At 44.4% G+C, this 26,968-nt stretch overlaps 1 protein-coding gene across 2 annotated transcripts; it reads left to right on the forward strand.

Moving 5' to 3' along the window:
* The first annotated feature begins 1,276 nt into the window (after nt 1-1,276).
* ralba (v-ral simian leukemia viral oncogene homolog Ba (ras related)) lies at nt 1,277-12,432 on the forward strand. 2 transcript variants are annotated; one of them, XM_005450398.4, is made up of 6 exons: nt 1,298-1,430; nt 8,024-8,105; nt 8,543-8,740; nt 9,110-9,318; nt 10,552-10,729; nt 11,088-12,432. In XM_005450398.4, exons 3-6 carry the CDS (start codon nt 8,627-8,629, stop codon nt 11,208-11,210), a joined length of 624 nt encoding a protein of 207 aa, XP_005450455.1. In that variant the 5' UTR covers nt 1,298-1,430; nt 8,024-8,105; nt 8,543-8,626; the 3' UTR covers nt 11,211-12,432. The 2 variants fall into 2 exon arrangements, with proteins under 2 accessions (XP_003443368.1, XP_005450455.1); XM_003443320.5 differs by lacking the exon at nt 8,024-8,105 and having other exon boundaries at nt 1,277-1,430.
* Nucleotides 12,433-26,968: the final 14,536 nt, after the last annotated feature.

The raw sequence follows: 26,968 nt of genomic DNA on the forward strand, positions 1-26,968 counted from the left end.
ATAAAACATTTCTTCTACGAGAGGAGAACTCACATTTTGTAAAAGACAAAAACAGTCCGTGTCTGGGACGCTCTCTTTATTCTTACTTTACTTTGGTTAATATTTAGCCAGAGGTCAGGGTTCACTGATAGTAGGTGGTTTTATTGTTACAGAGCTGCTGATCTGGCATTTCTGAGCTACAACACTTGTTCTTAATATTATGTCTCAGTGGGTGTTTCCGTGAATCACAGACTGGAGGACCAACAGTGTGTATAAGAAGGGGATGAGCCGACTGGACTCTGTGAGGAAGCTCGGGTCCTTCAGTTTGTGCTGGAGAGCTTCTGTCCTACTATAGCAGCATCAGCAAACTAGTCCACCAAGCTGGAACCTCATTGGTCAGAATCTGGAGGTGTTTGAGTCAGTGAAGGGCAGCAGGTCACTGAACAAACCGCCTTCCATCATGGACAACCGCACCTGCTCCGCTCCACAATAGGAGCAGCAGAGCTCCTCCTCCCTCAGAATTATCCAATCACGCTGCGAGAAAGAGCGGTTCAGGAAGTCCTTCCCACCGTTCTCTATAAAACGGAAATACCTCTTTGTAACAGGTGAACACACCTGTCAGGACAACTCCACAGACATCTGTTTCTCATATTTAAAGTGTTAAAGCTATAGAGCTATTTATTTGATTTTTGCTCTAATATTCACAAGAATTTGCTTTTCCACAATTCTTATTTTTTATTTTATTTTTTTCATGTTAAAAAATGATTTTCACATTGGTTTATGTAATGTTTTCCACTACCTCACATGATAAGTCCGTCAGTACTTGCTGTTTTCATTGTAGATCATACTTATTCTTTAAGCTGCTGCTGGAGCATCGTTCCCCTGTCACTGTACACCACCATCATAGGGTTCGTCTGATAGCTGTGGGGGTTTCCCTGTAGCGTTTTTACCTTACAATATAAAGCTTCTTGAGGCGCATGCTGTTGTGATTTGGCGCTGTATAAATAAAACTGAATTGAATTCAGAATATTGTTTATTTTCCCTGCGGTGTCACGTCACAGAAACCTGGAAGTCTTTAAAAGTTCCTACAACATGTTTTGTGTATTGAATCCGAGGATTCATAGACAATAACCGTGCTAGTTGTACACCACTCTGTTACACTGAACTGGCTTTTGTTAATTTTTTTTATTAATTAATAATTTATATCTTTTATTAATTAATAATTAATAATTATTAGTAGTAATCCTGTCCGGTTTGAAATCCAAGTAAACGCTGGCAGTCAGGCGGAGCGCTGATTACGTCACATCCTGCCGTTTGTAGCTTGTACTTCCGGAAGGTGGGGCTTTTGTTGCGGGAGCGGTTTGTATATGTGGACCGATGCCTCTGTGTTCGCTGTTAACGCGCTCAGCAAGATAGCGGCAGCCTCGGGCAGACAAGCGGATCGTGCTTCGGTAAGGCTCCGGGCAGCCCCGGTCAAGCGGAACGCCGTGAGTCCGTAACCGGGGCTTTGGGGAGGTTGACGGTACCGCACCTGCTGTAAGGACGGGCGAGCACCCCGCGGGTCCAAAGGCTGTCCTCTCAGCACCCACGGCTGTGAGGACACCGGGACACACACTGGTGACTGATTAGCTGTCTCTGTGGAAGCTAACGTCAGGCACGAGCTGTTTGTTTGGCCGGTCGTTAGGTTAGCTTCCAGTGACGGTGTAGCCTCGGTAACACGGACAGTAGCACCAGCCTGTCCTCTCCACGGCTGTGCTCTGGCACTACAGCGGCTTTACCGCTCCTGTTTGCTCTGTTGTGTAAACTTACCGTTTAGAGACGGACTGGGTAAAGTTCTACTCTGTTTGGCGGTAGTTGCTGAAAAGTTTTTACCTCCGGGGAGATGAGCGGACACACCCAGTGAGCCAGGTCCGGCTCATGTTCCTGTAGTTCAGCTGATGTCAGCTAAAAGGACAGTTTGGTGTACTAACACTGAGATCATGCTGGTGCTGTCACACCTGTCTTCTGTCTGTATGTGACGGAGAAAATCATACATGGAGGGACACCTCTGTTAGTCCCCAGACTTTGGAGGTTCTGTAATGGTCACTTTATCGACTATAACCCTCCAGTGAAGTGCAGAAATGTAAGGATGAAGGCAGCTACGTGAGTCATCCGTGTTTACATGTATACAGTACTGTTGAAGTGCTGGGTGCAGGGCCGGTGCTGGCAAAGCAGCAGCACTTTTCCTTCTCTTTGACAAAGCCAGCTGTGGGTCTGTGTGAGGGGAAAGTGACGTGTGTGGTTCATCACACAGACTGGTGTCATTCTGGGATGACTAACACCTAATTTAAAGCAGCAGTGACATCCAGTAAGCTCGCAGTCTCATGATCTTCTGAAACCCTCGTAAACAGCTCCCGAGCACCGCGCTGATCCAAGCACAATAACAGCACTTCCAGGAAAAGCAGGTCATCAGTTTTGTGGGACTTCCTCGGGTTTCTAAAAGCTGATGGGCCCTTTTATTTTTGTTTTGGGGAAAATTGTGTTTAAAGGGCCCATATCCTGAAAATCAGTTTTTATTGTGTTATGAGATGTTTATGAAGTAAGTTACCTCCCAGCCCCACAAGCCTCTTCCAAGGTTCCCTTTTTTCTACATGGACACTCATGTTGCGCTAAGATCCACCCACGGTCGCTGCTTCTCTTGGGTCAGTGCTAAGTGGAGTTTGATAGCATGCTGCTAAAAAATCACTATGACTTTCACCTTAACTTTATTAAAAGTTTTTTTTTAATCTCCTTTTTTGGAAATCCTGTAATTTTATGTTCCAGAGAATGCTACAAATATCAGAAGGGCTTGTGATGGCACGTAAAGCAGGAATAACCAAACTAACACTTTCCTGTGACCCGGAGATCTGAAATCCCAGAGAATTACTTTAGCCGGTGACATTCCCGCAGGAACAGGAAATCCTGCTGTTGCGCGTGGATAACCTAGAGTAATGGTTCGCTTTGGTCATATATCCTGAGTTCAGCGCTCTGGACAATGTGTAGCACTGAGGAGTAACCATGAAACGACCCATTTATAACCAGCAGGGACGTACAGGCTGTGTGGAACTGTGTGCTGCATTTTAATGTAGACAAACTCACAAGTAAAGTAAGGAAATGTTTCTCTTGTCGTTGTCAGAACAACTGTGAAATCTGGGCTGTAATGTGGTCCACAGCTAAGACACAGAGCTGCTGCTCTGCACTGCTGAAGTCACATTTTCTACCCACTGTTTGTAAGTACAGCTGATCAGAGATCAGATGACAGAAAGCGATCACTGAGCAGAGGTTGTAGTCTGCTGAATGAGCCACCCCATTGGTTGTTTCTGCCTGTCACTCACAGACGTCTCGCTGATTTGAAAGCTGCTGACACTGAAACGGTCCGTTTGCCGAGGTACTTCAGCTAGATGTCTTATCGATATGAACCGAGCGTGACTGTTGTGAGTGTGGATCATTATCTTTGGTTACTCTTGACGAACCTGCTCTGTCAGACTGCTGCTGCCCACTGACTTACAGACGGTCTTTGCTGACAGTCATGCAGGTTATTTATGTAACTTAAGTTCACTGAATTATCTTGAAAGCCCGTTGCGGTCTGTTTCTGCTGTGCATTAGCATTAGTGCCATCCTCGCAGGTCTGTCATTAAATAGAAGTGAGGCTGTGTGCTGATGTAGGTAAGTGCGTAGCAGTGATAAACTGTGCCTTACTCAGCAGGGCCGACCGGGCTTTGTATATTTCTGTTTTACTTAATTAGAACTTTGTTTTTTTTTTTGTTTTTTTTTTAACATCCTGACAGAAGTTTGGCCTGGACGAGCACTCGGTGTACTTCTCTGGAAGACGCCATTTCATACACCGACATGTACTGATGTCCAGATATTTACACACAGTAGTTGTAACTGATATGTGTAACACATCAAATATGAAAAGCATTACATCCTGTTTCTTTAAAGGAAGAGGAACTGCTTATGCAAATAAGTGTTTGCGGAACACAATGGTAGCTCAGGGTCGGTGTGTTTCAGTTTTAATTAACCCACATCTCATGCGTGGGGTCTTTTTCACTCATTCAGGCCTCTGTGGAGACCCTCAGGTTGTTTTACGTCCTTCAGGTTGTAACTGTAGCTGCTTTAATAACCGGTAGAGTTTTTTGAAGGGTAAGCACAAACACTGACATCATTTGGTTAGCAAAGCAATAAACCATCATGTTGGTACTGACTTTACAGCCGCGTCCTGGCCAACAGCCTTCTGTATCGATGCCTTGTTACAGAGTAAAATGGGTAAAGTTTAACTGTCCCGGTCGGGACTAGCAACATCTTTAAACTTCATATTTGTTGTTCGTTTCTTTTTTAGAGCATGCGTCGCTTACTCTGCTGGGGTTTTGTTGCCTTTGTTGCAGCTCGTGCTGGAAGCTCCTGGATGGTAGCTGAGCGATGTTTCAAGGTGCGACGCTGGTAGCCATGATGTTGTCATGTTAGTATGCAGGTGACGTGCGTTACAGTTTGCTCATTGTAGATGTCTGAGATTCCTCTCATCACTCAGCTCTATCCACCACTCACACCTGCAGTGTGATGCACTCTGCGCTCAGACAGGACCATCGTTTCACCAAAATCCAGCCAGAGGCCTGTCTGAGCCCGTAAACATACTGGAGTGTGCGTTTACATGAAAGCTGGATGCAAAGCCTGGGAGATTAGATTTCACACAGTTGTTCAGTCGCCTCGCTGTTTCATTAAACCCACGTCTGTGTTTAAGCTGTAGCTGCAGGCCGCAGCACGATGTCTCGCTCCAGTGTGGAAGTATTACAAGGCAGATTAAGGTTGACCACTTCGCCTTCTCCGATGGTACAGACCGTGTGAGAGCAGTGAAGTTTACCGCCACCGCCGGCACAGATGGAGTGGAAATGTGAGGTGGTGCTTTTATTTCTTCCAGTGGTGGCACTGCAGGCCGCTGCACTGGTGTAGGTGGTATGTAACTGGGCTCGTTGTGGTTATTTGTCAGGAAAATGAAAAAATATATTTACATTGCAATGAGAGATAAGTTGTGGGCAGCTGGGAGTTGCTCAGCAGGAACAAATACATTTGTGATGAAATGTGTGCCGAGAAGTCGACTCATCCGTCTCTCCGTGGTGAATCAGTCCAGTGGAATGCTCCGGGAATGGGAAAGACTGGAGTGTTTGGATAAGATCATCAGGGTCAGCTGCAGGATGGGGAGAAACAGCTAAAGTGTGTTTTCCATAAGTCATTCCTGTGCCACTGCAGGGATCAGTGAAGACTTCACTATCTTTGCAACTTCCATACGGGAGTATGCTTTTACGTTTGTTTGAAAAGGTCCCGCTCGGTGCAGCTGGAGGGGGAGGATTGTTACAGACGATCCGGGTCTCTGCTGCCCAGTTTGGTCAAAGGCTTCTCTGTACACTCCCCTGGCTGAGGGTCGTTAGTATGCACCGTGGGGAGCTCGCTTTTTGAAGATGTCTCTCGTGCTGCTGTATGCCGTCTTTGAAAGTAGACCAAATCATTTCCTGATGCCCAGATGTTTGGTAACAATGCTCCTGATTTGCAGTGGTAAATAACCCCCGCAGGTCTTTACTTTTTTATGTGTGACCTGCTCGTACTCTCACCTCGATCATATTGTTTTATCACAGCGAGCTCTAATTATGGTTATACTGGCAGCTGTCTGGTGCCCCTTCACTTTTGCTGGAAAAGAAGGAAGTGTTGAGAGGACACGAGGACATGGCAGAAGCATTAAAGTGAAAGAGAGTTGTTTAGCATGCGACACGTATCGGTGGGCCACATAAGTGTCGTGATTGACTCAGTCGATCGGTATCGCGATGAGAAAACTAACTGATCTCCTTTGGAAATCTTTGGAATTTGGAGGTTTGTTATTTAGGGAATAAACGTCACTGTTTTCTTCATCAGACGGGGAGAGGAAATCCCTCCACCCCTGGGATCAGAGGAATGTAGAAAGACGGAGCATCCTCAGGCTCTTTACAAGTCTGGCTCAGATGTCTCGGCTTTACTCTGGCACAGAAATTCAGTTCGGGGTGCTTCACACTTTCTGTTCGCTGTAATCTTTTGTTAGGATCTGCGAGAGTCTCAGCAAACCTCCGTACGTCTTTGCCAAAGTGTGAGGATGAGTGCAGAGGGAACATCGGGCCGATCTCCAAAGGGAATCTTAATGAATTCTTGCGCTGGTGTCATCTATATTTCAGGAGCCTTAGCAACCAGAGTGGCCTTGTAGGCTCCGCCCATAACCCCACCGCCCTGAAACAGGACCAGCACCACGCAGACTCAGCTCCTGGATGTGGGTCATGCTTAAATATGAATTTTTCATATCTTTTGCAACTGTCCCTCGATTTTGACCCTACATTCAAAGTCACAGCGCAGCTGGTGGAAATGTGACACGACCCCACCCTCGCTGTGTGAACTTCCCTCGGAAACTTTCCACTAAGCACACGTGATACGCATGTTTCACACTGCCTGAGTTTATTAGCTCTGATTGCTTTATTTATGATGGTGGAGTCTGTGTCTACGCCCGCACACAGAGAAGTGGGTCACAGTAAATAATTTACATGGTGACCCCTCCTCTGTGTCAGTGCTGCCTCCCTGATGGATGTGTAAGTATGTGTAGGTTTGCGTGGGTATCCTGGCCTGTTACTGATAACAAAGACAGGAAGAGCACAGATCAGATTTCACTTCCTGCTGGATATAGGAAGACCCCGATGCCTCATCGCCTGCATCAGCAGCTATCGTGCGATGGCTGACACAGCAAGACGAGTTCTGCTCTCAGACGATGTAAAGAAACTGATGTTCTCACACACAGGTTGTTGCTGTTTAATGTCCCTCCAGGAGTTTGTAGAAGGCGTCTGCAGGGCTGTAATATTACATGTGTGAGAGGCAGGAGGTTCCTGTGTCTGTGAGCACTGAGCTCACACTCTGTGAGCTGAAATGAATCAGCTCTGTGCTGCTGTTAGTGTGACAGCTCAGAGGAGGCTCAGCATCGTCCCGATGAGGGAACTAGGGTTCATATGATGTACAGACTTCATCTCAGCTCGTATGGTTTGTACACTCAAGGTAATAAGGTGACGGAGTGGCCAGGTGTTGAGCCTCAGTGGCTGATGAGTGTTCACCTGTCCGGCATGACCGTCAAGGGTGCAGCCCGGATAACAAACGGGGAGTGACGATGCTTTAAACACAGATGGGGGTTAACTAATGAGGACTGAAAGTCATCAGTGTTTATCAGGCGCTGGAATTGTGTTAGCAGGCTGCTCTGCAGGAAGCGATGGGTCATAAGCTCAGGATACAGATACAGTCACAGATGCATCCTATGATATGGATGCAAAAACAACAGTAACAAAGTGGCCGAGCTTCTCTTCATGATGATCATCTCAGTTACAGCAGTGAGCTCCTAACGTACAGGCCACCTGCACAGCTGTCTGCAGTAATGTATTTCCTTAACACAGGACCTTGGACTGTTTATTGACTGCTGTGAATTTTTAGTTTAAGCTTTATGATTTTTGCAACCAAGTAAGAGAGAGCAGTAATTCTTTTTGCATGTAAAAGTGGAGCAGTTACATATAAGCACAGAGCGTGTCCCTACCACAGGTGGGGTTGCAGAAAAAAGTCCACCCTTGTGTTGGAATAATGTCAGCACGAACTGTCACATGGTTTTCATGTGTGACACTAACTGTGAAGTGTTTTTATCACCAAGGCCTGTCCACCAGCTCCACTCGTGTCTGACTTCACGCCCGTCTGTGTACAAGTTCCTGTGACACTTAGAACTTTGTGTAAAGGTGATCTGTGGTAGATAAGAAACAGTTAATGCCAGAAGAAGATTCCTCGGATCACTTTTCTAATCAGTTATTTACTAACTGATCAGATCAACAATCTTTCACACATTGCTGGTTATGACTGAAGCTGTCGGCCGCGCTCAAAGATATAATGAAGAAGCACTTTTGATTCCTGCTGGCGTCGTGCTGAGCACTGCGGGTAAATATTGTTAGACTGCTGATTTGTTGTGAACCTTATTTGATGCACTCCACAGCACCACAACAAGTCCACAGCAAAGAGCAGGCGAGGGCATGGCAGCTATCCTATCTGACACAGAGAGAAGATTGTGAAGTCAGGTAAAAGCAATTGACTGTGAGCTTTCACCTTGTGAGGGCAGAGCTATTACAGAGCAGATAGATGGGCAGGCACGTCTCCCTGCTCTTTAACCAGTTTAGCACACGATGGCCTGTTTTAATGCATTTGTAAATGCTGCTTTGCACTGAAGAATGATGGCTTCATTACTTCTGATCAGCTGCAATGACCTTTTGATGGCGAACTTTATAAAGTTCTAGGATTCACGAGTAGGCAATTTGGCACTTTAATGGAGATGATGGGGGTTAAGATTTAAGGTTTGTTGGAGCACAGCCTGGAGTCCTGGCACAGAGTCACAGAGTGAAAGCTGCTAAGAAACAACTGCCATCTGTCCTTGCACGCGTCCACGGTATGCTTGTGTTTTCGGCATACGGAGGTTATTTACTGTACGCACTAATGTTTCCGCTCTTGTCCTCTACAGGTCGTGAGTGTGTGTGTGTGTGTGTGTGTGTACCTGTGCACATGTGTTTGAGTGTTTAAGAGAGGCACAAAGAAGAATCCAGTGATGGCTGCCAATAAGGGTAAAAACCAGAGCTCTCTGGTGCTGCACAAGCTGATAATGGTGGGCAGTGGCGGCGTGGGGAAGTCAGCCCTCACCCTGCAGTTCATGTACGATGAGGTGAGTTAACACAGCCTGGGAAACTAATAAGGCACCGTTGTAGCAAGGTCACGACAGCAGATGATGGGAGGGATTTGGCTGTAGGCGTGACCAGTTCACTCTTCATTTATTTTACTATCTGGATTTTATTTGCAACATTTATGATGTTTTCAATGGTTTGCCATAAATGTGAAAATATTCCCTTGCTCCCTGTGGCCTGAGACTAACAGCCACTCCTGCCTAACAGAGGCGCTGCTGTCACTGGTCCCTGTGTCGGGGAGAGCTCCCAGCAACATGTCTGCAGGCGTTTTTGTTCATGCATCTGATTTGCATGTTAGCCTGCTGAATCACTTCTGATCAGGCGTCACTGCTCTGCCTCTTCATGTGTAGTTTGTGGAGGACTACGAGCCCACCAAAGCAGACAGCTACAGGAAGAAGGTGGTTCTGGACGGGGAGGAGGCTCAGATCGACATCCTGGACACCGCCGGGCAGGAGGACTATGCTGCTATCAGGGACAACTACTTTCGCAGCGGGGAGGGCTTCCTGTTGGTCTTCTCCATCACAGAGCCCGAGTCCTTCGCTGCCACTGCTGAGTTCAGGTACTGATGCGTGCGTTCAGTTTGGTACCATTAATGAAAGCTGACGAGTGGTTAAAAATGACATCGCTGATCATCAGTCATCGTCGCTCGTTACATATCTGCTGTAGAGAGTATCCAAAGTCAGCAGGAGACACTTTGGAACAAAAATATCAACAACAGTCTGCACCTAGGGCTGCTCGATTATGGCAGAAATGATAATCACGATTATTTTCACTGAAATTGAGATCTCGATTATTTGACAATATTTATTTAACAATAACAATGTATTGAATAATGGCTTTAAAGATGTCAAAAAATAATATAAAATAGTGTGCAAATACTGATTACAGTGCAAATGTTTGCAATATAAAAAATAAATGTAAAATGTAAACATCTATGTTTAGTGAACTTCAAAATACTGCACAATATTTGATCCACGTCTGACTCCGCGAACCCAAAATGTTTCCACACCACTGAAGTCGTTTTACCTCTTTTCAACCAACGGCATTCTTTCTTCAGCAGCCGTTATCCTCTCCTCTCCAAATAACTTCTGCTTAGCTTTCCGAGCTTCCCTCGGGTCCTCTTAATTGTTGTGACGCGTGTTCGAAACGCAGAGAGGTGCGCTCGATTTGCCACACGGAGCAGCGCGAGAGTAAAGCACGAGGGAGGTGCTAATAATCGGCTCAGTCATTTTTAATGATCGCTGAAAGGCCAGATCGTAATCTCGATTAAAATTCGATTAATTGAGCAGCCCTATCTGCACCCACGAGTATCTTTCAGTGTCAGGCCCTGGATAATACATGAATATCCAGGTAAGACGATCGTGTAGAGTCACACCCACGTCACAGTATTAGTGGAGAGGCGTGTCAGTGTGGACGTGTTGTGGCAGGAAGGTTCAGATAGGATTAAACCACAGTCATCAGCAACAAAACACTGAAGCTTAATGCAAATGTTAGTCAGCAGCACTTTGAATCAAACACGTCAGCCGCGCTCGCTGAGGCTCGCTGAGGGGGGAGATGATTGGATACTCCAAACTGCAAATTAGATTAGTATTTTTCAGCCGTTTACATGACAGCAGCAGGTCCGTCGACAGCACGAGTGTGGAAACAGTGACTCGCTGTAAACATTAAAGCACCGTCCTGCTAATGAACCTGTAACAGTCTTTGTTTCTGTGACGCTGCCGGCTGATTATCATGTTAACTTAGATTTGGGAAAAAGTCCTGAGAAAGACAAAATAATAATTTGTGCTCACAGGGAGCAGATCTTGCGGGTGAAGGCAGAAGAGGACAAGATCCCGCTCCTGCTGGTGGGGAACAAGTCGGACCTGGAGGACCGTCGGCAGGTGCCCGTGGACGAGGCCCGCACGAAGGCCGAGGCGTGGGGCGTCCAGTACGTGGAGACGTCAGCCAAAACCAGAGCCAACGTTGACAAGGTATCATCGCTCAGACACACCAGCACAGAGCTGCGCTCAAGTTTTAGGCACTGAAAGTGACGTAAACGTGATTCAGAAGAAATTGGTGCGCCTCCCAGTGGGGCCGTTTCCAGCATGTCCCACTGGGATGAGGCCCGCACCCAGGAAGGAGGTGGGCGGGCAGAGGGAGGTCTGGCTTCTTTGCTTGGACTCCTGAGCCCACGACCCACGCCTGCGTGCTGCTGGTCTCTGTGGGAGCCGTCACATAGACTACTGAGGAATCTGAACGTGCCCGAAGCTTTTGCACAGCTGACCTTTTGACTCTTTCACACACATGAATCCTGTATGTGTTATAAATATGTGATTGATTTCTTTCCAGGTGTTCTTTGACCTGATGCGTGAAGTGCGAGGCAAGAAAATGTCTGAAAACAAAGACAAGAACGGGAAAGGGAAGAACAAGAAGAACAAGAAGAGCTTCAGGGAGAGATGCTGTTTACTCTGAGCTCCTCATGGACCTGAAAACACAAAGCTCCACAGAACAGAGCTCAGCGTCTTTGATTTAAATGAATCTGATTATTTTTTATTGATAGCTTGTTATAGTTTCATGTCTAGAACAATCTCAACCACTATGTTGCCAATCTTAATGAATGAAAGCTGACTGGCTCTGCTGTGAGGATGGACGGTGACTGCAGGGCTTGATGGCTCACAGGAAGCCAGCGACCAAACTGCCATTGACACTAACTCTGCTGCTCGACACGTTCAGCGGTCCTACTGCCTTTCCTTTGGTTCCTTTCTCTCTACAAAGCCGTGCTCTTAGTTTGTTCGCCTCCTCTAATCTGGGCCTGCAGTCACAGTGTAGGCTCCATGTAAACTGTTGCCTCTCTGTGGAGCATGTTTCCATCGCCCACTTTGTGTTTGCAGTAGCTGCTGAAACTGGAAGTTTAATGTCTGGTTTTCCCACTGCCTTCAGGTTTCTTGAATATTTTTTTTCATTTCATCCGAGGAATTGTGAGGTTTTTTCATCCCAGGAGGTTCATACAGTGCAGCGCAGTCGGGGCGGCTATCCTGATACGATTACCATAAATCAATGTTAAAACACATTTTCAGTGAGAAAGCTGTAAATTACATCCTCGCTGACTCAGAATCCACTCATTTCTCTTCACGTACACGCGATCAGATATTTTAACGTTTGTTCTGTATTTTAAGAATGTGTCTGTTGTTTTGGGAAATGGATCGTGAGTAGAGCTCGTCGGTGTAACGTTCCTCCTCAGAGCGCAGACGTCACCGTTTCTACACGAGCGAGGTTTGGATCATGTCGACAATCCAGGAGGCCACCCTGCTAATGCATTCAGTCTGTGTTAGTCTCCATAGTTCTGATCTTCTTCTTCTTCCTTGTTCTTTTGAATAACATGCACTACATTGTCAGTACCTTAGAAGTGACTTCATGCTGTGTTGAGTCACACTGGGAGTTTTAAGCAGTCTGTGCCAACAAAATAACAACAATTCAAACTATGTTTGTGGGTGTGTGGTATGTATGTTGTGTAAGAGTGTGTGTGCATTTATGGGAGAACCTTATTACCTTACTGTGTGTCTGAGTGAAGCTCTGATGATGCTCCAGCCCAACTATTGTGTACTCAGATGAGATGTTGATGGTGACCCTGCTCCTGCTGTGTGTTTGTTGGTGGCTGAGAGCTGCTGAATAAATGCTTTTCCTCCTTTTTTCATGTCTTTGTAAGGAGCTCGATTTAATGTCCGATTTCCTGCAGACAGACGTAAAAATCTCGGTTGACTCTGTGTTGGAGCGTCAGCAGCATTTCAGTTAAAGGGGAAGCGGTGTGCTGCACAGCGCCCTCTGGTGGAGGTAGCGGAGCCACTTACTTTATGGCCGCTATACAGTTACAGCGGCATTATTCACTGAAATGCTGTCCGTAGTCCCTGTGGGGCATACGGTGGCCTAGTTTGGTCAAATAACCCAGCACTTACTCACTTTGCATCGATTGTTCCTCTGCCATCAGAAGAGTGCCAACGGCCTGTTTTTCTCCAATCTGACAGTGATATAGTAGCACCATTTATATTAACCTTACAGCCTTATCTTACACGGCAGGAATTGTGTAACGCCACCCTGGAGATGAACCGGTCGTGGGCTCTCGTAGCTGAACCCCTGGGGGCGGCCGGGTCACTGAAACTCATTTCACAGTGTGAAAACACGGTTGACTACATCAGCAGCCAAAGACTGACCATACATCACTTTGAAAATAGTTTTCATGTGAAGGGTTGGAGGAAGCTCCTTCCCTGGTGTGGTGTTACAGGAGGGGCTGGCTTTTAGTGCGCCTGCATGTCTGCTGTAGTTTCAGGTACCCCCCCCCCCTCCCCACACAGCTGGGATTATTCATATGTTGCTGTTAAATCTGACTTGACCTTATTCTGCTTCATTTCGAAACTTCCCCCCGTATTCACGGCGGGATTATTTATTTCCTGCGATGTTTATATAATGTTCCGGGAATATGGATTTCCTCTTTTTCAGCGGAACGCCACACTTCACCGTCCACTCTGAAACGTCCCTCACGTCCTCAGATCAATGGGTCATTTGTCGGCTGTGCAGCAGCTCCGGGCTCGGCGTCCGTACAGCGCCACAGATAAGACTGTCACTTCTCAGGTCGCTGGAGAAAATTGCATATTTACAAGTATTGATCATATAGGCCAGCGCAAATAAAGGGAAAGCTAAAGTGAGAAATAGTGTGGGGAGTTTCAGCCTGTAATGAAAATGGGTCCACATTTCCTCCATACTTAACATAAACATACTAATCCCCCAGAATTTCCATCTCCTACTAGGTTTAAAAGCCTGTGGCAGCACTTCCACCAGAGAAGCTAAACATGTCACAGCTCTGATAAGCACATTTACCTGCCTGACACTCACCTCTCTGGATTCCCACTCTTCGCCTGGGCCTCTAAGTAGGCAGATTAGGTGGTCTGTTAAACCCACAGGAAGGCACTTATTTAGAAATACATGAAAGGGCAAAGTGAGCCCGGCTAATGACCGATGCAGTGTCACCGGCACACTCTGGGGTCTTTTATCATTCTGCAGAGAGGGCTCCCGTCCTCTGAGTAACCCTCATTATATCTGAGCTAATGTTGGGGATGAGGATGTTCGAGTGATAAAGCACCATCACAGTCCTTCATTATACAGAAAGAGAAACAGACTCGGTGGAATTGTGCTCGCCCTGTAAGATAAATGCAGCGGACAGAGAATAACTCCGATTTTAGCGACCGTGCCACATCCTGCTGTCTGCGTGCAGTCTCTGCGGGAAACGCCTGTCCACGCTCTGACCACAGGATGGCAGTGTTGCTGTTCTGCAGGCCTGCTCTGAGCATCAGTGACACCACTCTGCTTCCTACGACTAGGATCATTCACTGGTGACTGTTGATTGACTGAATTAATGTTTATCAGTCCTTATTAAACATTTAGTTCATGGAAAATTAATGGCTGGTTTATAGCTGTGTGCATTCCATATTAATTATAGTATCGCATAATTAGTGATGGCAGATATCTTTTTATTTAATTTTTACGAATCAAGAACAGCTTTCATTGGACCAAGTTGACGTTACCTCTCGTGGTCGACTAAGCATCTAATACTATGACAGAACTTGTTTCCACTGGTGTATGTGTGATAAACCCGCCCACTGATCTGGGAGTGAGCGCAGACAAACGCAGATACGAGATCTGCAACACAAAATAAATCAATCACCAAATATAATTTGACCATAGAGCTCCATGCTGCTCACTTTGCCCTGCATTGTGTTGCTGACATGGAGCATCATCAACAGCTGTCTCATTCTTCCTTTGGGATCGGTAAAGTCAAACCTTGGGCGAGTCCTCGGTGTCTGTTGGTCATGACAGGGTTAGGCGTCACATGATCTCTTTGCTGAATGTTGGGTTAAATGTGTCACAGTTAGGGCGCAGCAAAGATGTAGGCATACCCAGACTGACTAATCCCTGGACTGTGTATAAAAGAAGGGTGTGGTCACCATGATGTCATCCGTTTATGAGTGCACAGTTTGAAGCTTAAAGCATTTCTTTGCTGCTATGTCTTTTGGGGGTTTTTTAATATTAGGGTGGAGTGCTCAGTTATCAGCTAATGCTAACAAGCTAGCTCCATCCATATACTGTATGTATCACACAGACTCAGACACCATCTAATTATTACTAATGTGCACATGCTGCACTCTGTCAGAGACAAATACCCGGAGCTTCTGTTGGTGAAAGTAAGTGCAAAGCAAACAACGTGGTCCAACACTGCTAACTAGCTTTAGCTGCCTGTATCAGTGCCCACTGACCCATGTGCAGCTGTTATGGAGGCTAATTTAGCTAAAGAGACCAAAACAGTTTGTTGAGCAGGTAGGGAAAGTTAGGCATTTTGAGCCTGAAACCCTGAAGTAGATGTGAGGGTGGTTGGATGGATGAGCAATCTAACATCAGAGACTATAGGCAACGACTAGCCATCCTCAAACAGCCACTCAGGTAATAGTATTTCTTGGCAAGTAACAACTGAAGGACCAAAAATCACCATCCAAGATCAGAAGTGAGAGACTCCTTTGCTCTTTTGGATATTTCACATTATTTGTTATCATTTAAACTGCACTACATGGTTGCTTCAGGTTTGTCAGCCGATCGTCCTTGATGTGACTCTCCTGTTGTACCACATCCCAAAGGTGCTCTGTTGGAATTGGATCAGGTGACTGTGAAGGCCATTTGAGAACACTGAACTCAGGTTCAAGAGACCAGGATGTGGCACGGTGTTGGAAGCCCCCAGAAGATGGCACTGTGGCCGTAAAGGGACGGACACAGTCACAATGTTCATTTTGACCCAGAGAACTGCTGCTCATGGGTCGATCAGCACATCAGGAACTTCTGAAATACCCTGAGCAGCCCACCTGGTACCAACAATGATACCATGTTCAGATCATATTCCTTCCTCATTCTAATGCTCAGATTCATTATGCTTCAGCAGGTCGTGTTGATCGTGTCCACATGCCTAAATGCACTGAGATGTTGCCATGTGATTGGCTGATTCGATGTTTGTGTTAACGAATGGTTGAACAGGTGCACCTGGGGGAAGTGTTAAGAGTATGTTGATCCTCTCCAGAGTGATCTGACTGATTCTGAATATGAGACGAGCAGAATAACATGAACTATGTGCTGATTTCTTCAGTTGGCTGAAAATTTTAAGAAAAGCAACTCGATTCAGTTATTGTGCATATGGAAAGTTATCTGAGCCAGAAGGCACAGCCACAGTTTTTATGGATATGCTGACCTTATTTCAGCAACTCACCAGAGACGAGACTGGCAGTTTACACACATTAGCACAGTCCTGTAATCACTAACAGAGGAGACACAAACTCATTATCAGGATCTGATGCAACTGTTCACTGTAGCTTAAACTGATGAAAGCAGCTCTGCAGCAGCTCTGCGGTGACATTACAGCGACCACATCGGACCTTCACTTGGATGAGCATCAGTGTCATGACACCTGAAATGCCACGCTATCAAAGAAGCACCGATTTAACATGTAAGACACGTTTTTCAAATAATCAGGAAGATTGTTAAAGGTGCTTTTGCACATGGAAATTGTTCTTCCACAATTATTGAAGCAAGAGGTGAAATATGTTGTGTCGTGGTTAAAACCCCAGCAGGAAGCACATTCAGCAGGTATCCAGAAACAGAAATGGAGACACTGCAGGCCGACTGATAAATAAACCATAAATCAGTTTTTTGCGCCACATTTGAAGGACTTGGCAAATTAATACTGCATCTGGTACATCAGAAAAATGTTTAAACCCCTTTCTGTCATTGTGAAATCAGGATATCATCCTTTCATTTTTCAATTTTCATTTTTTTAACAAACAAACAAACAGTCCTCTGCATTTAAATGAGTATCTTTACACCTTGTGTTTTATCTTGAGTTTCGGTTTTCTCACCATCTGCTGCCGTGCAGCTTCAAACAGGCTGTGGAACAAACAAAATATTGTTTCACTGAACATTGTTTTTATGGTGCACTTATACTCACCTTTACTCATGCATTATTAGTTACTGCAGTGTGACATGACGGCACACTGCAAAGCTGTTTTTCTGTGGTCAGGCGCGTTTCCTTACCAACTGTAAATGATTTGGGTCTCATCCAACAGCCCCCACTTATCGAGCTGGAACATTAAAGACATTATTAAACACTTTTATTGCATTCAAAAATGTACTTATTGTTGATAATTTGGAATGAAAGAATTACAGATGGATTCTGAGATGTCAAAAAGCCAGGGTAGAGATCGACAGCAGGTGTTCTCCACACCAGCCTGCACCTATGAAGGCCTTCCCTCACAGCAGATTAATTAAGTCCTTGCACAGCCATCAGGTATCTGCTGTTTCCAATTTGAGTGTCAAAGTGTAATTACGAATGCCATATCCACTGTGGTTAGCCTGATTAAATCTTGCACAGCCGTCAGCAGCCTGTTGCAGAATAACAAAACAAACCTCTGTGCCTGTTCCACGCTGCCTGCCAGTTAATGCAGTAAATACAACCAGGAGAGTTGGAGACCCTCAATATGCAGCTCCACTAAGAAATTGAGAGAATTAAAACTACGTTTCAAAGGAAGGACTGGTTCCTGTGAGCAGATCAGATCTGGTGCGGGGGGTCCTCAGTCAAAGCAAACTGTTTAACCATGGATGGAGAGAGGAACGTCAAACACATATAGTGCCGAGGTACAGTAGATTTATGTTTGTGCACACCGGGAGAATAATGGTCAGTGTTCATTTGCTGTCAGGCTTCAGTGCAATCTCTAAGAGCCATGAACCTCGCTTTTCTCTCATTTACCACTGTGCCACCGCAAAAAGCCTCAAGGTATCAAAGATTTTCATTAAATTTTTCGCTTGATGTTGTCACAATGACAGTATCATCCATCAGCAGCTACGGGAGAAGCCGTTCATCATCCTTATCAGTGTGCCTACATGTAGTACAAAGAGGGAGCACATCGGAGGAGAGGCTTTGTTGCTCACATGCTTGGGATCTAATTACAGTGATAATTTCATACTGTAATAAAACCTCAGTCTCTGTTTACAATTAGTTATAGATGATTGATGTATGTAGAGAATAACCTGCTGTACAGTGAGAGGATGGTCACTTTGTTCCCACCATGCTTCTAATTATTTTGTTGGTTTACTCATTTTACTAAAGCTAGGTCGGCTTCTTATGTAAAAAAGAGGACGATAATTTTAGAATTTTGTCTTGAACAGAAAGAGGCTCTGTCTCTGCAATCAAGAGCCTTTTATGATGAGCCCAGCCTAGAAAATGCATTTGCCAATTAGAGGATTTGATGGGTTCAGTAAGACGGGTACTCGAGTGCATCTAAGTAAATTTACTGCTGTCAGTAATCACAGGAGAGAGGCGTGTTGTTTTTGAAGCCTGAAAGTCAGAGAAGGGAAGAGACTATGAAAGGAAAATATATACAGACACATGACTAATTAGCCACTTTTGGCAACTGGGAATCAGACCAACAGGACCTCCACCCCACATCACTCTGAACCGTCATGGCCCTACTGCTGGTCATGGGCCCACAGGAGGGAGGGTGAGGAGCTCGGTCATTCCTCCACATAGACAGCAGCTAGGACTTGGTTACCTCCTCCTCGGCAGACGTCGGGGAGCCGTTCCAGCTGCAGAGCCTGTCTGTTGCCAGATGAAGGCAAATGTATGTGGCACAGCAGGTCTGTGACGCTGATGTCGGTCTGTGAGTCAGCTCCAGAGAAAAGTCCTAACTAGAAACAGCTGAATTGAAACCAAGTGTTAAAAACCAAAGTGTTTGCAGCAGTCTGTGCTTTTCAGGACTTACTTTTTGTCTTTGGTGGTTTTTTCTGCTTCTCCTGTTCCTGTTTGGGCCCAGCAGCCAGTGTCAGACTGCACCGTGGAGCTGTTGTTGGGTTTTTGGAGGACTGCAGGTCTGAAACGTTCCTCCGCAGGCTCTCCGTAGGCTAATACCTATGTAAACAGACACAACTGTGGCAGCTTAAAACAAGCATTAGGTGTTATCACAGCAAAATGCAGTTTCCCTGTGGTAAGTCAACAAGTTAATTAAATAGAAAAATATGACAGAGAAAAGATGCTGTAGATGCAAAAATCAGAAGAGGCCAGTGTCTGTCACAGAGACATGTAATGAATCAGCCTTTGGCCTCTTTATGAGAGGACCTGCTGAGCTGCTGTGAGCTTCACCTGAGCTTCACTGCAAATCACTGCTCTCTGTGCTACAGTAAAACCTCTCTGCTCCGATGGGAGAGTCCGAGAAAACATTAGCCCCATCCAAACGGCACAAGTATTTCAGTAAATGGTCTGAGTATGAAAGTATGAAAATGAAGTGAACCATATGCTATGACCATCAACATCACCATCCAGTCTCAGCTGAAAAGCCGTGAAAGACTGTGGGGTGACGTCTCAGACGGTGCACGGTCCAAAATATCATCAAAACACGAAATGAAGGAACATCTTTTGTGGAAAAACGGTGTTCCATCTCTGCAGCAGAGCTCCAGACACTTGAAAAATCAATGCTATGGTGCACTGAAGCTGATCCGATGGTGTCTTACAAAGACCTTTTATGTTGGTTTATCAAAAGTACTGTGCAGCCAACAAAGTGCGATCTAGAATGAGGGAGGGCGAGAAAAGCCTCTGAAACACCTCCACGCAATGTCAGTGCAACATGTAGGGATGTGGCCAAGGCGGATTAAACTGGAGGAGGCAATAATTACCCCATCTGATGATTCCTGGCAGTGTGCTCTCATAACCACCATAACACATAACTCATGTCAAAGGCCTATCAGTAGGCTTGAAGTAACGATTCATTAGAGGCTATTTATAATAAGGAACAGCAGGATACTACAGTGCAGCTCACATTTATCTGCATGAGGTGTATGAGCAATAATTGCATCAGGAACTTAAGAGTTTGTGTGCGCGTGCCATTAAAGAATAATGAATTCAGTCCGAGCACATGTGGCTGTAGGGGTGTGAAACCTTAGCGCAGCAGGTCGCTGTTGGCTGACAGGTAGGAATGAGACATGAGCTACGGAGCAAAATAGATGCACAAGTCCTTAAAATACTCTCATGTCAAGTTTGAGATGTGTTATGAATAGTTTTCTAAAACTATTTTTTAGAAGTATAAGAAGGATGAGCCAAAACGTCACGACCACCTACGAGACGGACCTGCTGAGGCCTGGACGCTACAAGACATCTGAAGGTGACCTTCTATCTCGCAACAAGACGCGAGCAGCTGATTATCTAAGGCCTGTGATGTAGGCGGAGCCTCTGAGGATCAGACTGGTTTCATCTCCTGTCACTACGTTATGGTTTCTCCCTCCTGTGACCTCTGACCACAAGAACAGCATTTGTGAGACGTTTACAGGCAGATAATCTGGACCACGCCAAAGTCCCTGACATCTCTACAGCTGTCACGTTCTCCTGTATCCAACACACTTTGTACAACAACAGCCCACAGTTTCCTTGCCTTATCTGCTTCCTTTGTGAAAGTCCCTGTATATTTAGTACATTTGTTGTATGCTTCTTGAATGAGATTCATGATGATGTTATATTTGCTGCAGATTTCACAGGTAGGGAACTGTTCTGTACTGCAGGCTTCATTTATTATGTTGGCAGAAACATCAAACGTGTGAATGGATTCGTCTGATTCCTGCTCCGTGCATTCATTGTGCTTGTTTGGAAGGAGCCGACCTAACCGACCGTCTTGGGATTCGCTGAAGTTTGGTTCCACGGCAGAACTTTTGAACCCCATAATAATCGGCAGGCTTTCCTTCCCCCAATTATTCTGCTGCTGGTTGGCCTTTGGTGCACCAACACTTCAGCCTCCCTCAGGTATTTCAGACGTCTCAAAGAAGCATAACATTTACATACCATGTGCAGTATGACTACAAAAATTAGGTGGCAATTAGGTAACACTGGGGCAGGTTTAACTAACATCAAACAGTTATTCAGATGTGATATTACTCTTCTGCAGGTAGCGCTGTATGCATCCAGGCCTCACAGGACTTGCATCAAAGAACTGACAACCTTCTGTTCCACTTTCTGCTGTAATGTCCAAAGTGATCTATCTTTACTGTGAGGTGTCTGACTGCAGCGTGCCGTGGAGTACGGAAGAGCCGAAGATTCAAACTGAATGAGAGATGCAGCGGCAGGAGTTTTCCAGTATTTTTAAATGTGGTGCACAGGGACCAAGAACACGCCAGAGGAGCCCACAGGACATCACAGTGTTTCTACAGAAATAAAATCAGTACAGAAAAACAGGACTTTCAGGCTCATGTGCAGCCCTGTCATCTATTACAGCTTTATTATGCGAAACGTGGGGCTGCATGATAATTTCAACATAATCTGTGCAGCTAAAAGTCATGATCCTTATCAAGTACCTAAACAGTAAACAAGTTGTACTTCCAAAATATATTTATAGTAGCTAAAGTAACTGTACCCATTATGCATTTCTGTTCTATATACGATATCAGTGGATCGTGATTATTGATTTATTGATGTGTAAATCTCTTTAATGTTGCAGCTGACGATGATGATTTTAATAACTTATAAATGACCGGGCACTTTGATCTATAGTACTGAAATGTATCAGCAAAATGATAACTAAAGCCTTAAAATAAATAGTATGGAGTACACAGTGTAGTGGGTGCATCCGAAATATGCAATAAACACAGAAAGCAGCACAACATGGAAATACTTCAAATACAAGTACATGAAAGTAACTAAGTACATTAAAACTCAGTAAAGTGTTTAAGTAAATGTACACATCCCTGCTGTGAAGTCTCCACCTTTAGTTCTACTGGAACAGGCTTAAAAACTTCATGAAAGAGGTCTGACATGAAGCTGATCACAGCCATACTGAGGTGAGCTGTTAAAGATAAGCAGAACCTTTGTGTCTGTTTCTGCTGCTTTAGCCTCTGTTAGCCTGCTTTAGCCTCTGCTAGCCTGCTTTAGCCTCTGTTAGCCTGCTGTAGCCTCTGTTAGCCTGCTTTAGCCTCTGTTAGCCTGCTGTAGCCTCTGTTAGCATGCTTTAGCCTCTGCTAGCCTGCTTTAGCCTCTGTTAGCATGCTGTAGCTGCTGTTAGTCTGTGTTAGAGGAACTTTTTTTGGGAGTGGATGTAGCTTTGTTGTACTCTGACACTTAGTGAATACACTCACACATGAATGTGATCAAAATGCTAATATTAGCTGGCATAATGTTAGCTTAAAACCAGCTACTGTTTAGCTGGCTCTCTTCATCTGTCCGCAGAGGGAGGGTCACATGTTTAATCTGCTGACAATAAGTAATTGTGACAATATTGGGAACAAATGAGTGTGTTTATGCACGTTTTTATGTGTTAGAGCCCTGACTTCAGTTCAGGAGAAGAGCAAAGAGGAAGGACATGACGTGTCATGGTTTCACTTTACTTTGGTGAAGGGGACCTCGTCTATCATTGCAGATGATAAAACAGGTACGATCATTCATAGCTTGAGTCTGAAGGTGCAGACACAAACGTCCATCCACGGCACACCTACAACTTCTCTTGTTCTTTGGTGTTTGGTGTTACATACGTGACTAGAGACCAGCCACGAGGGAACATGGCGACTTCCACAAACCTGTTTGTGTGTATTTTTAAAGGATTAATTAAAGGTTATAAAGGACGGCATAGTTACACGTTAATCTATGTATATTTACAATATTTTTTTTTTCTATTGAATAACCTAAAAAATTAAAGTGATTCTTTGATTGGCACTGACTTTTCTGACTCTGGTCATAGCCAATCAGACCTGCCATACTGCTGTGAGAACCCTTCTACTCTATCACATTTCTATATTCTCTTTGATAAAATGTCATTTTTCATATGTTTATCTTTCATAAACATGCACAGAGTCTAGTAATTGATTGTGACGTGCTCTTCCTCATTTATACTCGTCTATATGCATCTGATGCCTCTGAGATTACTCTGAAAATCTGTGTGTACTGTAAAGTTGTCTCATCTATCTACAATGAACAAAGGGCCTTTGTTGAAACGATGAGATAGATTCTTTAATTTTTCCTTGTCTCTTTTGTCCAACAACCAAACTATTTCCCACCATCATCTGGTGAACACGACTCTTATGACACGTGCTGTCAGTCTCCCTTTCTTCTTCTTCTTTTTTTGAAATCACTTATTCTGGATTTCTGAGTGAGACGAGGGCTCTTCTTCCTCAGTGTGGACGAAAAATGCATTTTTAAAAATGTCCACAGTGGCGTGGACGTTTCCATTCTTTTAATAGACTTGCTGTTTTTGCTTTTGAGTGCTGTGAGCCACTCGTGTAAGTGCTTGTTGCTCTATTATATTATTACGTTTGAGGGTCTTGTTATAATTTTCACACATGGAAACTGCATGTGTTTAATTTTGAATTACAGAAGTGCCTTTGTCCTGCTTCTCTCTGCTTTGCATTAGCTTCTGTGTTAAAGACGTGTCGGTGTAATCACCACTACAGCTTCGTGTGTTACTTTCACTAAACACTGTCCACTAATTACAGGAGCTAATACCCACCAAGGCTGCTTTTTCCTGCAGTGTGGGGGATGTCAGTGCTTCCTCTTTGTTTGAATATATCTATTCACTGTACCCGCTGCAGCTTCTTTGTTGGCACAGCCTCAAACCCACATTACTGTTTCTCTGTGGTTACCAAAGGAAGGTATTCCACTCAGGATTCTCTAACAGACACTGGAAGGTTAGTATAACAGATGAAAATATGTGTGAAAGGGGGCCTTGGCAGAATACTGATTAGACACTGGAATTAAGTTGGATTTATAGCAGGGATAAGCTCTTCATATATCCCTTGTACTCCCTCCATCCCGTGTGTTGTAAGCTCGGGACGAGGCTTTGTCTCTGTCACAGTACGCCTGCACGCTTGGCTTTTTCTTTTACCCGTGCCAGCGGCGAGACTTTAAGGAGGGTGCTGTCGATCAGTCAGCTCGACTGCTGGCGCATCAGTGCACTTCTTTGGCCGAGAATAAAACTACTGGATAGACCGCCATGAAAATTTGAACAGACACTGAGGTGAATGATTTTGACTTTTCATCTCGCACTGTGAGCCAGAATCCAAAGTGTGTGCACCCTTTAAGTATTCTGCAAATTGTACATGAAATAGTGATAAACTGAAGCCCAGAATAATGAGTATAAGTTTGCTGCTAGCAGAAGAAATGTGGACTGACAACGTTGTTTGAAGCTCTGCTGTTTTGTATCTGTCAGTCTAACATCTGTAACAGATGGGTTTCTGAAAGAAGCACAAAAAGATGCTCACTGTAACCTCGAGGCAGAAAGGACTAAATATTCTCATTAGAGAAAAATAGAGCAAATATACAAAGTACACAGAACAAGTAATTGTTGACTGTGTGTTTGTTTAGACAGAATTTAATTGGATGCTAATGAGAGAGGTAGACACAGTGTTCTTTCTTTGTAGATGTACATCCAGATCTGAGTACGAGTGAAAAGGATGAATAAAAGAGAAGCAGCAGACCGTCGTTCTGTCTGCTTCCATTCTTATTATGAATACTCTCACATACAGTTGTGCTTGGATCTTATTTTACAGTCTTTCTAAAATAAAACTCAGGGCTTAAACCGAGCCTCAGACCATCTCACGCCAGTCTAAAAGGACACCAAACCGACCCCACGATGATCAATGAGAGGCAGCAGAGTTCTGCACCGAGCCTCGGCTGCTAGTTACCTCCATAGCATGCTAACACTTATTTACTACCACGGTGCAGTTATGAGGACTTTGAGCAGCATTTGCTGATGCAGTTAAAGTGAAAGATACTAAATAAGAGTGAAACAGTAAATAATGCAAATCACTGCAATTTCAGCAGAGATTCATTTTTTCAATTCAATTCTATTTATACAGCATCAAATCACAACAACAGTCACCTCAAGGGGCTTTATATTGTACAGAGAAAACCCAACAATCATATGACCCCCTATGAGCAAGCACTTTGGTGACAGTGGGAAGGAAAAACTCCCTTTTAACAGGAAGAAACCTCCGGCAGAACCAGGCTCAGGAAGGGGCGGGGCCATCTGCTGTGATTGGTTGGGGTGAGAGAAGGACATTAGAAATGAATGATTGTAAATATGATTCTGTCGTCACTCGTGAACTTACAGACTTTTATGTCAGTGTAACGTGAGGGCTCGCTGTGTGGACTGGAACGATTAGAAACAGCAAGATGGAGACGGAGAACTTTCTTAGCAGCCTCTCACACAGCAACAACAACCAAACACTTCCTGTGTACCGCCCTCATGAATACTTCACTGAAGCCAGGAAATCCTGTACTCGGATCAATGCAGGGAAAACAACGAGGTAGATTCAACACATGCTTATTACTGCTTTGAACATGCACATGCAAACATCCAGATGTGTAAACATGTTAATATTAAAACATGTAACCACCACATGGGTACAAAACCAGCTCTATAACCCTTGTAAACACCTCTTTGTGTATCAAATGACATAAATTGACTTCTACACTTTACATCAGCGTACAGGATTCCAACACAAGGTTCATCTGTGCAGCTAAAACAGTTATTGTCAAACACACACGAAGTTCTAAAAGTTAGCTTTAGCTCAAAGAGCCTAATCTGAAAGGTGCATACTTTGGTTTTAGCGCACATGCTTAGAACATCACAGGGCTGCACGCCTGCACCGCTGTGTTTGACTGCATGCTTTCATCACTTTCACTTTACATTATAGACATGACCTTTTTAGTGTGTGCAACTTTTTTTGGTATAGTTTGTGTGGCTGGGACAATCATGACCCTCGAGTTTAGCATCAGTGTTTGGCAGCAACACCAGAGGGAGGCTGACCTTTATGAGGTGAGGTAGCACATGAGCAATGAGCTGACGGATGGAAGTGAAGTTAGACTCTGCTTTTTTCTTACTGCTCCATTTAGACTGAATAGTATTTCCATAAATACTCTGATGGATCTATTTTAGAGTCAGTGAGGTTTTTATCTCTGTAACAACGACTGCTGTGACTCGGCCATTAGTCTCTTAATTTGAATAATTTTTCGCTGCATGTCCATCTTGTTTGGAGGTGGAGCTTGTACACCATGGCACATTCACACTGGGCTGAAACAGCCAACCCCGAGTTGAACACGAATCACTTTATATACTTCCAAATAATATTTTAGTTTAGCAGAACTGTGCAGGTGCCGTGAGTGTCAAGGGGCCGTTGGGATAAATGGTTATTTCAATGGCTGAACTTTACAGAGGGTCCCTGGAGCCACTACAGCATTGTGTAGTTCATTTTCTGGGTGAGTAATGGGAATCAGGGACAACGGCAGATCAGGAAGCCACGATGAGGAGCCCAATCAAAGTGTTAGCAGAAAAACCAGAGTGCAGTGGGGAAGATGGTCAGAACAGCAGCAGCTCTTCTTCAGGAACGCCATTAACCACCAGCTGTTTCCCTGTCTGTTCGACCGCTGCCGTGCAATCTGCACACCTTTCATGCGGAATAACCTTGTTTGTTCCACTCTTTCAGTAACTTCTCAGCAGCTTGCTTAATGATTAGAAAGAGGCAGAGGAATTAGAGGAAAAACACTGAAGTGCTTTGCAGCCACAGCCACACTTAATCTTTCATTAACTACACGAGGGCGTCGCTTTGGATGCGACAGCGTGACACACCAGTCTTTAAAATCAAGACAGAGAATCGCATGTTTGATCTTTAATGCTTTGTTTTCTTTTTGAACATTAAATTAACTGCAAATAATTCAAATGAAGTGATGATGCATGATGGCAGAGCTGGAGGTTTTAGTGCAGTTATTTCTGCTTTGACCTAATGGGGACCAGTACAGATACAACATCCATCCATTACTCAGAATGACAAAATATGGCTTATGAAATATTAATTATGTACCTTACATTAGATGCATGAATGCATATAATATTACTAAAAGTTAAATAATATATAATAAATAATTTATAGTTTTGGGAATCATCTGTTAAGACTGAGGGGATTTTATCAAATTATTTTCTTAATATAGTAATAATTTCCTGAACGCTGGCTACTTGTTGCCATGTGACCTTTATGTAGTTACTAAGAAACACAAAAACAACTACTGTGTGTAATTAATATAAAGCAATTTTACTGTCATATATAACAACATTAATATAACAGCCAGAAGCAAAAAACAAAAAGCTGTCATGTCAGTGAGGATATTGAGCTTTAAAACAATG

This window comes from Oreochromis niloticus, linkage group LG16, assembly GCF_001858045.2.
Source record: "Oreochromis niloticus isolate F11D_XX linkage group LG16, O_niloticus_UMD_NMBU, whole genome shotgun sequence".
In the NCBI taxonomy this organism is placed as follows: domain Eukaryota; kingdom Metazoa; phylum Chordata; class Actinopteri; order Cichliformes; family Cichlidae; genus Oreochromis; species Oreochromis niloticus.

Excerpts from the sequence above, each read along its gene's own strand:
- ralba (XM_003443320.5), top strand. The coding sequence starts at position 8,627 with ATGGCTGCCAATAAGGGTAAAAACCAGAGCTCTCTGGTGCTGCACAAG. Across the intron at positions 9,319-10,551 it reads GCTGCCACTGCTGAGTTCAG|GGAGCAGATCTTGCGGGTGA; the intron begins GTACTGATGCGT and ends TTGTGCTCACAG. Across the intron at positions 10,730-11,087 it reads CCAGAGCCAACGTTGACAAG|GTGTTCTTTGACCTGATGCG; the intron begins GTATCATCGCTC and ends ATTTCTTTCCAG.